The sequence below is a fragment of the Gavia stellata genome, chromosome 21, assembly GCF_030936135.1.
Source record: "Gavia stellata isolate bGavSte3 chromosome 21, bGavSte3.hap2, whole genome shotgun sequence".
NCBI classification, from domain to species: domain Eukaryota; kingdom Metazoa; phylum Chordata; class Aves; order Gaviiformes; family Gaviidae; genus Gavia; species Gavia stellata.
The window spans coordinates 12897585-12909993 of NC_082614.1; the positions used below are offsets into that span (position 1 = coordinate 12897585).

Below are 12409 nucleotides of genomic sequence, written 5' to 3' on the forward strand. Positions count from 1 at the left end.
CGAACGCGGAGTGCGGCGGCGGCGCGGGCCGAGCGTGGCTGAGGCTCGCTGCCCTCGGCGCCGGCGGCTGTGCCGGGGGGGGACCCGGCTCACGGCAGCGGTGGTAATGCGGCCGGAGCCCCGCGGCTGGTTAGCCTGGCACCCCCCGCCTCGAGCCCTGGGGGGCTGCTTATCGCCGGTCCTTCAGGGGAGCACCCTCCCACCCACAGCATGGCAGTCACAGATTCACCGCGTGAAAGGCTTCCACGTGAAAGGATGTAAGGAAGAAAACACATTACTAAGAGAATTGTAAGATCTGAGCCACAGGAAAATCCCGGACTGAACATCATGTTTGATCATTTGAAGAAAATCGGTAGTGTTTTCTGTACCCTGTGTAGCCCAGATCAGATACAGGCTGCCAATGCAAAGCGTTCACTGGAAGATCAGTACATGAAAATACCTGAAGCATTATTACTTTTCAGAAGGGTGAATAATCTGTCCGCTGCTCCAGAAATAAGTGGGCATGACGGGTTTGCCAGGGAAAGGATCTGCCGCCTTGACCCACTACAGCAGGAGCAGAGGAGCTTGACAGGACGACCCCGACGCCCTTGCAGCCGCCGGGCTGGCCTCGCCATGTGCAGCGGGTCCTGCAGAGCTCACCCTGCCGAGGTCAACTCCGCACTCTCGCTGCTCCGAACACAGAGTCTAGCACTTAAAAATAATTCTATTATTTTGTGTTTTAAATAACACGACCATTTTCTGTACATCGTAAGAGTATTCATTTTATGTATCTTCAAATGTTTTATATAAATGTCTACAAAATCCAGGAATATTTATCCATAAGTTTTACCCAAAAGTACTTCAAATATTAGCAAAAGTGGTTCTCTTTACTTCGACATTTTTAAACCAAGGAACTATTCCATACTTTAGAAAACCAAGGGTTACTCATAATTGCTGCAAGTAAAACAAGAAATGCCAATGACAGGCCTTTAGCAAGACACTGGGAATACGGTTCTCCTGGGGAAAAAAAAAAAAAAAAGGAAAAAAAAGTATAAGCATATGAGAGCTAAATTTTAGTTTAGACAACAACCCAAAAGATACAGATTAAAGTATATGCATAGCCTGAATAAAATAATGCAGCACAAAGAAAGGCAGTAAGATGTTTCATACTTAAAAAACTATGTATTTTGTGTAACTTTAGTCCCCGAAGTTGTGCAGATAATAAACACAGGCAGTTGCCTCCGTCCATGCAGCACTCAGGACAGAGTCCAAGTGCCTCGATGCCCTTCGAAATGCCAGACATTTTATCTGCAGTCTCCCACAAAACATAATCCACCACAGATTTACACAGAGGAAATGTAAAAATTAACTGTCGTACCAATACGGCAAATTTTTACTGAAACTCATGTGGGATGACTGAAAAACACATACTGGCAAAGTGAGAAACAGTCTCCCTTCACCCTTCAAGAGCAACGACACGCACAGACAATACTACAATTACAGTAGGAAATGGAAACAGAACAATATCATAAAGCGATATATTCTCCTTTGCTACAGAAAGCATACCTCCCTCCAAACTCTACAGGGGACTGAAAAAGAATCTCTCTCTGCCAAACAAATACTCACAAAATGTCAAGCTTATCCAGAAAGTACTCCTAGTAATTATTTTTTTTTCCACTAGTCTAACTAAGAAATTAATGCATGATCAAGGAAAAAATTAAACAGACTTTTTGGACGACCCTTTCTAAAAGAGAAATTTTAATTTCCTACTACCAAGCATTCTTTCAGACTAAACTCCACACGTCTAATTATGTTTCAAAGAAATATGGACAGTTCATGGCATTCCACATTGCTTATTATTTTTACCTGTGTAAAACCGTGTCAATGGATAAAAAAGTTGTGGCCAGCACACATCATTTCGATTGCAGTCAAATTCTGTATAATTAATCTGATATCTAAAGAAAAAAGCAAACAGGTTTATTAACTACAGTACCAGAACACCAGCACAAGTGGAAAAAACAGAATGAAAAGGTGTCCAGATTACAGGAAAAAACAAAACTAAACCACAAACTTCTCGTTATTCTCTTTTGACTTTTTTCTTTAATAAAAACAGAAGCCTCCCCTCTACTCCATTTCTGTCATTTTTAGGCAGATATTTCTTTTTGGAATGAACATCTTCAGACAATGGATAGTTTGGGAGACTCACTCAGCACCCCTTATCCACTCAAGTAAGTAACACAGCTTTTCTGCTAGAACCAAATAACAGCTTCGCAGGGTAATTTACAGCCCTTCATGTTCTTCACGGTCCTGGGGAAGATTGTCACTAACAGAATTGTTACTCAATAAATCTCTGAACCAGACCTTATTGCTCTGTACTCCACCAAACCAAAGTAACCTTTTGATCAATGCTGTTCGCATCTGCTTAACATAACGCCACGTATCAATGTTTTTAAAAATTACCTTGTCATTGGAATGGGTGGCTGAGCTGGCACTTCAATAAACTGAACAGAAGCAGTGATGGGAAGAAAGCTGATGCTGTTTTCACAGATCAGCCCACACTGGAATTGCCATATGACTGTCGAGTAACTGCAAGAACATGCATAACTATTACTTGAGGTCTGTAAATGAAAATTTAGACCCTAAACATAACCACGAAAGGACAAAATATACAGCATTGAGGAGGCAGCTGATGATCTCTGAATTTTCAACACCATACAGGGAGAGAACTTGCAAAGTCTGGAAATGAGGTAAAATGGAACAGAATCCCATTTATTTGATTTGGATTGACCTCGGGGAGGGGGGGAAAGGTGTTTGCAAAGTGAAAATTCCCTCTTTCACAGAATCATTACAGAATCATTAAGGTTGGAAAAGACCTGTAAGATCATCAAGTCCAACCATCAACCATCAAGTCCAACCATCATTTCTTTCGGGAAAGAATAAAGCATTTACCACAGCTCTCAAGAAGAGCTCTACATTGGGGTAAGCCAGAACACAAGACAATGTTGCCACTTCCACCATGTGACAAGAAATTAAAACATTCTTCTGATGGAATGCGTGCATATGCCTACTACTGGCAGCATCATAGATTTTATTTAATATTTCAGTGAAGTAGAAAGATTAGCTACTATTAACCATTACTATTTTTTTAATTATTATTTTCATTTAAAAATAGAAAGGCAAACCTGGTTGTGATCAAAGGAATTTGGGCTGCGAATACAAATAAAAGGCATATAAAAAATTAGAAATAACAAAATAACATTTTTGTTTGTAAAATTTAATCTGGGTATGCCAGGTAAGCAAGTCTCAAAATGAAACATTTATCTGTCAGATAGCCAGAGGCACAACTCTCTCTACCTGATCTGCACAGCAAGAATCTCTCGCTGGGGAATCCCTTGTACTGCACCCACATCAGCAAAGATTATGCGAATATTCAGATTTGCAGGAATATCTGGACAAACGCCTTTTAAGTTTCCACTGCTCACATTGGTATCAGAATTAAATGGATCAAGACCTGTGGAGAACAGATTTATTTAAATGGAAATAATATGGAAAACATTGTATTTTCCATAACTATATTATGGAAAACATTATATTATTGTCATAGTCCAGTGAAATACCAGGAACTGTCACACAGGAACACAGCAAAAAATACACATAAAGAAAAGGAGTACTTTATCAACAGAGAACTAAAATACCAAGTCATATGTGTACAGGCTGACAGTAAAATACATGTTAGTGCAGTATCCGTATACTTACTGAGTTATATGCGTGTGTGTACACATATATGGATGGATGGATCCAGACACACAGATCAGTACCTTCAGGCATTTGAAATCACATTTTGGCTTTTTTTTTTAGATGCTTTATTCATCGTATGGGCATATTTAGACTATGAACAACACAAACCTCACTTACGTATAATTTCCACCCAATCATTTAGATCACTGTAACTTGAATTGTCCCTCTTTCCAACGTGAGTAGCTTGTATTAATGAATTCAATTTCTCAGTTACATTTCCTCTGCAAAATAAGAATGTGAGATTACACAAAAAGTAAATCTGTACTGTCTACCACTCTTATTATATCATGTCAGTTTCCTCTGAAAGATGTTACCACTCAACAAAAACAAACTTGAACTATTGAATTCTCTGTTAAAAGGAACACATGACAAAGTATTCCACCCCAGCATAATCCTCATTTGAATACAGAGAGATCCAAGCGAAACCATTATCATATTTTCCCTTTTAAAAAAAAGTGAGACTATCAACTACAGAAAGCTGAAATGCATACATGAACATTTAAAAAGAACATAACAGTGCTGGTAGTAGGCACTTGTAGAGAATCATGTAATAAGCAACAAGAGGGATGCAGGGAAAAACAATTCAACCTACGTAGCTCACCTTAAAAGGCTGCAATCTTCATTAATACCAACTTCTAGAATGCACCCAGAGAGTGAATCTAGTCCGAATAAAACTGGTGTATAAGTTGCTGACGTACAGAAGCCTCTGCCAGCTAGGAAATTAAAACATCTTACTTGAGCTTTCTTATACCAACCTTTTGATCTCTAGCTTTCAATTTTGTGCAAAAATATCAAACATTAGAATGCAAAAGACCAAATGGTATAGTTCAAATATAGATACAAGTCCATTCAACTTCAGTTTTCCAAGAAAGCATTAGAGGCTTACTCACTGAAGTTTGAATAAAGGCTAGGGAACAGTCTAGAAAAGCAAAATTTGAAATATATTCTTAACTAAAATATGTTTTAAAAAAAAAAAATCATTTTAGCATTAACGACAGTTGAAGTTGCAACCTCACAAGCCAGTACCTGGCTGCCAAATGTTTAGGCTTCCAAAAGTATCAGAAGCATTCATATTTGCAGCTTTCACTGGTTTTCCAACTTGATAACCTAAAAATAGAAGGGTAAATCATGAACATTGCATAAGAATCTTTAAGCATTAGCATTGTTTTAATAATAAATGTCATCAATCTTGAAGTAAACAAACAGACATTTCCATTACAGTAGGAATACACTCACTTTAAATAATCAATACCTATACAACAAAAGCCTAAGAACCAATCACCGCTATTACAATTGGCAGTGCATTAAGACAGGAAGAAACATAAAGAAGTATGAAAGACATAAAACACAGTCACTGATACAATCTGTACAGTATGAAATTTTTTTCTATTCACTTTCAAGAGGCAAAATAAAGTATTAATACCTGGATTCCCACACAATTCTGCTGCATTAGTACTCTTTAAACTTAGAAATTTGACTGTGAATCTCTGTGTCAGTATTTCTGGTAAAAGAAAAAAATATTACTTTACTTTTAAATAAGTAAATTAGAAAAAAGTATGCTTGCTGTAAGTTAGCAAAAAGTATGCTCTATGTAGGATACAAACTTCCATTCTTTATTAGTAACAGAAGATTCAAAACAATACAAATTAATGGAAATCAGCCCCATAAATTTTCTTTCCAGAGTCCAGGGGAAATTCTTTTTAAGAAGTGTTAGTAAATAAGAGATTTGAACACAGAATTTCCATGCTGAAGAAAAAAAAAAAAAAAATGGTAAAAGAAATTTCATGATACCTCCATCACATAAACTTCCTTGGAAGACTGTAACATTTATTCGCTCTATGCTCTTGTCTTTCCAAATGAACGTATAATGCTCTGCAAAAGTTACATTTTGACACAGAACCTCAGCAGTATAAAGGCTTTCTGGCAAAAGAAAAAAAAAGGCCATAATGAAAAGCACTGCTAATTAGAAAGCTATGTTACTGTAGCTGAAAAAGAACACATTAAAAAACTCTAGCAAAATTCTGGAAATTATAACATTCATCTTTTTGAGAATTTATTTTACTGTTGAAGTTCCATCTTATTTAGAACAGTGTGACAGTACAATCCCCTGGCTTATCAATATTTTAACATCAGCGATTCCAAGTCCTTTTGTAGCTAAAGCTCTCCTGAAGAGCCCAGCACTGGACTTTACATCACCAGCTGATGCACTCCTCTGGACTCAGGACTCCCCCTACTTTCATCTCATCCCTCCCAGGGAGCCATCACCACCCAGAAAAACACATTAGCTTGGATTCCATTAGTTTCATTTGCACTGCATTACCCTCCCACTGACTCGGAACCACTGTTCTCCATCGAATAACTGCTTCATTGGCTGAAAAAGGCCCTTAAAAAGGCATGAGAGCTTCCAAAACAGAGACACGTACATCTGCTTACAGTCTGCCAATCCCACTTAAATGTTCATCCTGGAGATTTTTTTAAAGCTTTCTTTATATAGTTTTTTTTTTTCTTCTCAAAAATTACTTCTAATGTAAGCTAAGGGACCCAATTTTTTGACCAACTTCCATTTAAAGTTGGGGTAAATGAAATACTTTCTGCTTCACACTAAGCCAAACAGTTTACTTTTTGAGCATTAGATAACATACAAGATCCCTCTTAAGAATTGCAGCAGGTAAACATTTTAGGCATCAAAATCATCTATTTCTTACATAGTCCAGGTTAGGTAAGAAACATATTTATGAAATGGAAGAGACATACCACTTTCAGTGATGAATTTGCCCATGTCAGTGATGGTCCTATAGATGACATTTTGTTGGATGAAGTCTGGAAATAAAAAACAAACACTGCAGTAATCCTGACTAATAAGAGAGACAGATGTACTGTTTTCACATCCAAGGTGCAATCCTTGTTGTTATGAAAATAGAGTAGAAAATTATCTGGAAAATTAGTTTTGGTAAAGGACCAAACAGTTTATGTATTTTGAGAGCATAGCTAGTTATCTCTGGGTCTTACAAAGGTAATATAGACGAACAAAATCAGACAATTACGTAGCGTAAAGGAAGTTATCTTCCTGCTGGTAATCATAGTATCTCAAACTCCAGAAGAACGCCTCATAAGTATATGCTTTCGTAATGCAGAAAGTAACCACTTCTCACTAATTCTAAAATGATGATACTGCACCCTCTTGACAGAAAAAGGGCTCTGTAACAGTCTGAAAATAGAAAGTGGGAGAGATGCTCTCTTCTGTCGTGTGTAGCCATAACCAGCACAAGTCACTGGAAACAGATAAACAGGAAAATAAAGGCCAATCCCACTATTTCTTATATCCCAGATCTTGGGAAATAGTGGGACACTTGCTGGAAGGTCATCAGAAACAGGAATAGAGCATCTCCAAATGCTGAACTACAGCCACCAGATAACAAAGATATTACATGTAGCTACCACGTCAACAGCCCTCGAGTTTGTTCCATTCTAGCAGCTATGAGAAACATAAACCCCACTTCTGTTAGAGCTTATGCAGCGTACCTCCAGTACCACTGTTTATCCTCACGTCATGGGGCAGTCCTTCCTTGTAAGATGCTAGATTGGTAAGGCATTTGACATCAAAGTTCTGGAGATACGCTACAGGGGCATTTTCAACACACTGTCCAGCCATGGATTGCTGCAGGTAGTTCAACAGAAATAAGTATGTTGGACCCTTTTCTAGCCCTTTGCTTTTCATTTTAAGACTATGTGTTAGTGAAATGCTCCAAGTACGTACTACAGCCATATGACACTTTGACAAACAAGTAATCTGATGTTACCAAAACACCTCAATCTGCAGCAAGAGAGAGGTTAAAATTTAAAAAGCACAGCTTTCAAAATAGTTTCAATGTACAGTATGGCTTCATCCTAATTTGTCAAAATAATTATAACCAACAAGTGTCTCTAAAATGCAAAAGGAATTTGAAAAAAGTACAACCAGATGACTAAGATTCAAAGGGAAAACCAACTATAGTGCTCAGTAATGCAGCAGGCAAACAAAAAAATACAGAAATATGATAAGACTTAAACTATTAATTGGGATGCCAAGCTTGCTTTTACCTCTTGAAATAATTAAAAGATTACCATTTGGGGGCATGGGCAGGGGGATCAGGAAGGATAATGTTTACTTTTTTATTAAATTTTTTAATTTTGTGCTTTTTTTGTGTGTGTGAAAAATACATTCTACCACTTCACAACAGCAAGTTGCAGAATCTGCTTACAAAGCCATAAGGAGCGTGATATATGGAGAATATCAAACAAGAGGAACTAAAAGCTCCTAAACATGAAGTGATTACCTGGGGAATAGTAAAATACTCATTTTCTTCTGTCATAATTGGATCTCCTTGTCTGTAGCCAGTGAAAAGTTTCCCAAGAGAAGTTTGTAAAGGGATCTTAAACAGAGGAACTCTGGCTGTAGAACTGCAAACAAGTTTATAAAATTAAACGATTCTTTACTCTCTACCTCACACAAATAATTATACATTTGCTTTCATGTCCCATGTTCTCATATAGTACCAATGACATTTCTCTATTTGCACTTAGAGTTCACAATCTAAAATTCCAATTTCAAAATCATTTTCATTACAAAAACTGGTTATATTTTCGGTAGCATGCCTAACGCATGTGTTAAGAAAATAAATTTTTTTAAGACTTACGTAGAGCCATGATAAAAGTACCCAAGAAATGGTGTATTGTTAAGAGAAGACTGTACACAAAGGAAGGGAAACCAATCAGGGGTATATTCCATTGACTGAGAAGAGCACAGCTGATCAAAAGGTGGGTTTACATCCCCACCAAACACTCCAGTGAAACATGATTCATTGAATAACTGCTTCAAGTCTGGTGTACATTCCTGAAAGGGAAAAGAATGGTCACTTTTTAACACAGTAATTGCACTACCATAGGCACTACAGCCATAGTGAGCAACATGATCTAGTTGAAAATGTCCCTGCTCATTGCAGGGGGGGTTGGATTGATGACCTTTAAAGGTCCCTTCCAACCCAAACTATTCGCTGATTCTATACTTACAGGTAAATCAAACCAATTTTGTAGAAAGAGGTCATATTTACTATTAGAAATACTGGAAAATCCAGACAAGCCCTCTGCCCCGTCTCATCTGAAGCATTCAGTACCCCCCTCTCCCCCTAGACGATAGAAAGAGCCTAGAAATTTTGAAACACCTAATCAAAGTTTAACACAAAGTAAGCACCGAATCACAGCAACAACGAATATCACAAGCTCCAGCTGTCAAGTCACAAGGACAAGAGCCCAATGGCTGAAACACCTGGTTTGGGATGATAGTTGCATTTTCTGTAAAAGAATTAACAAAAAAAAAGAAGAGAAAATCAGATTAAATGGACTGGAATCCAAATAAATAGACTATGCACATTGCAGTTTATTCTGACTGTGTACACACCTTTTGTTAAATTCCATTAATTATTCAGTATCTCTTACTGCTACACAAATCCCAATTTTATTTTTTTTTTCATATATAGAGGAAAAGAACAGTCAAAATACCATTTTTTCTTTAGCATATCTAAACACTTACCTGACACATTTCCTGTAAAGGAAGAGTTGGCATATATTTCAGCTTGAATCAGGAGATGCGCCAACATCACTGAATCACGGCAAGCTAAAACCTGAAGTGTTTCAACCACGCAGAGAGGTGTTGTGCAGCAGTCAGTGGCATTGGGCAAACACAACTGCAGATTTCTAGTCAAGCTTATAGTCACTTTGGAAGTGTTCTGAAAAAATACAAAATAAAGTTTGACAGCTTTGACGGCTTGTATTAAATTACTCTTATTGACACCACTCATCAGCTTCTGAAAGAGACGTTTCAGTACCACTGTGTTTTGTCAGCACTACAATGCAATTATATTCTTCCTATATAAAAACAGACATTTATTGAGAGTGGAATGACAAAGGGTCTACTGCTGAGATATGCAAATACAGCGAGGATATGAACTGTACACAGAACTTTAAGGCATGCACGCAGATTAAGTTACCTCAGAAATCACATGCAAGCAATTTTAAAGAAAAGAACAAATACCAAAAAGTGAATTTCAGTTTTTACAGCTACCTTCAGTTGAAAACTGGAATGACTGCAGAGTTGATATAACCCCTAAGGAATTACGTATAACACAACTCTGAAGGCAAGTCTAATAAATACAGATGTTCCAGAGCTCATGCTGTATAAAACCATTACTTATTTCTACTAGCTCCTTCCAGCAGATCTGAAACAGTCTCAAATGATACAGCCAGCCAGGAAGTACAGGCAATTCTGGAGAGGAGGAAGACAACCAGGAACCAGTGTCAAAGCTGCACTTCAGCAAACTCCAGCAAGGGCATTCACACAAAGGGATACGTCAGGAAAAAAGGCAAGGGCAAGACATTCAAACTGAGTTGTTAGTACATTAACATTTTGCTAGTATTTCATTAGCCCTTAATATATGACAGTTCCATCGTTCCCATTTTAGGGAAGAATCAGTATTTTACATACCATACTAGGTGTTACATTCAAATTCCAATCACCAGCTCTTTTACTTCCACTGCAATTTGCAAGTTGCAATTTTCCTGTATCAAAATAAAAATTTAAAAAGCATTCCACTGTCATTTAGAAAAGACTGGAAAATAAGATGCACATTTAAACTTATCTTGTGCCTTCAAATAGGCACACCCTCAGGCCCAGCTGACAAGGAGTCAACAGAAGACTAAGGGCTTCATCAGCAGAAGTCCTTTGGAGTTCCTATTTTGGCAACTATTAAAGCACTAAATGCAGTGCGTTGCCATTTCTCCAGTAATTTTAGTGTCCAAAAAGATTATTAATGCAAACATTTATCTACATACTATTGCAGGGGGAATTGAAGTGTTCTTACCTGTCTCTTCATCTATAGGACTTAAAATAATAGAAAAATTAACTCCTGAAGAATTTCCAAGAAAAAACGAATTAACTCTTGGCCCTGACATATGGATAAATGAAGGCTGAAAGACTAAAAAAAGAGAAAAAGAAACAAGTCTTAACACACACTAACTGAAAAAGGTAACATCTGTAAGACATATTTAGGTCTTAACTCTTGGGCTAGATTCTTACCTTCCAATACTTTAAATTGTCACAAATAGAACAAAAATACCTTGTGATGCCCAGTACAGGATTGTATTTACATTCTTGCAAAGTGCTAGAGCAGTAGGTTCACCGTAGCTTTCTATACCACAAGTTCGCGTTTGTCAAGATGCTCAGTAAACAGGCAGTGGCATAACACTATGGCAGGAGACTGCAGCACTTACTGGCCCATGCAGATACTACGCAGGTCAGGCAACAACATATTTAGCATTTTTTGCTGACTTCAGGTTACACTTTTTAATTTCTTACGGCCATGAAGGGTATCAGGGGTGTACCACTACCTGTGATCCAGTAATTGCAGACTACTGCCCTCAGCACATGGACGTAGTTTCAAGAGCTCCAAGCTGGGAGTTTCACTTGAATTTCCTTCACAGACTTTACCAACGTTGAAAGGTCCAACATAAGCAGCTCCACCTTTCCCCCTCCGAGTCTCCCCCAGTGCTGAGCAGTGGCAGAAAACTCCAGGGCCAGCACCTTCGGGTTAGGGAAGGGGCACCAAAAGCCCCCGACCTCCTACTCCCCGGGGACCCCTCGGGGCCTCCGTGGCCTCCCCTCATGCTACCCGGGCTGGCCCCACCGTTAGTCAGTCAGAAAAGGTCCCGCCGCAAACCGATCCCCTCTTCCCCTCACCCCCGGCCGCCCTTTTGGCCCCCTTCCCTCAGCAGCCTCCCCCTCGCTCCCCGGAGGCCGCCTTCAGTCGCGGCCCCCGACGCTCTCCACCCACCGGGGTCCCAAGCCCGCTGCCCGGGACAAGGTGCCGCCAGCAGCAGCAGCGCCCCGAGGAAAGCAGCCGCCATAGCGTCTAAGGAGGGCCGCGCCGCGAGGGCGGCTGCCGCCCGACCGCCATCTTGCGGCGACAGCGCGGTGCCATGGCAACGGGAAGGGGCGGGAAGCGCTGCCGGCGGCACGGCTGCCGCAGGGGGAAGGCGGACCGGGGGCCACCGGCGGACCCCGCGGCCGGTCACACACCTCGGCTGGGCCGCCTCACGTCCCCCTCCTCCGGGGGAATCGCACAGCCGAAAGCGGGATCAACCAAGTCAGCCCAGACGAGTCTGCCCCTCATCTTCTCACCGAACCCCACACAGACCACAGCGGCCCTCGGGCACTTCATGTAATGCCGGGGCACACTGTTACACTTCCACACAATACAACTGCAGGAAGGCCCTGCAGCTCACCCTTAACAGTATCTGTTATCACAGCAATATTTAACCACATTTGAAAAAGCTTTTATTACAAACGTTTTATACAAAGTAAATTATAAATACAGCCTTCAAACAAAATGGCTTTTGGCAATCAAAAAAGCCAGTGAAAGACTGGCACGTACTACAACTGTTACATGGACAAAAAGCTGATGCAAGTATCAAGACATGACATAAATCCCTGTATACACATCCTCTTTTTCTATGCAGGAAGCAATCACTCTCTGTATTCCTTTCAGGACAACGTCAGTTACTAGCAACAGGTAAAACCACCAAATTATACAGTTACCTT

The 12409-nt window shown here is 39.6% G+C and overlaps 1 protein-coding gene across 1 annotated transcript; it reads right to left on the reverse strand.

Annotated features, from left to right (window-relative positions):
- Window positions 1-784: 784 nt before the first annotated feature.
- Window positions 785-11715, reverse strand: TCTN2 (tectonic family member 2). Its single transcript, XM_059827738.1, has 18 exons — window positions 11643-11715; window positions 10674-10787; window positions 10298-10371; window positions 9347-9542; window positions 9008-9108; window positions 8454-8650; window positions 8094-8217; window positions 7300-7435; window positions 6532-6597; window positions 5569-5697; window positions 5201-5278; window positions 4804-4884; window positions 4379-4490; window positions 3895-3998; window positions 3334-3490; window positions 2440-2565; window positions 1846-1934; window positions 785-996 (listed from the first exon to the last, which is right to left on the reverse strand). The coding sequence occupies exons 1-18, from the start codon at window positions 11713-11715 to the stop codon at window positions 881-883; spliced, it is 2073 nt and encodes a 690-aa protein (XP_059683721.1). The 3' UTR covers window positions 785-880.
- Window positions 11716-12409: the final 694 nt, after the last annotated feature.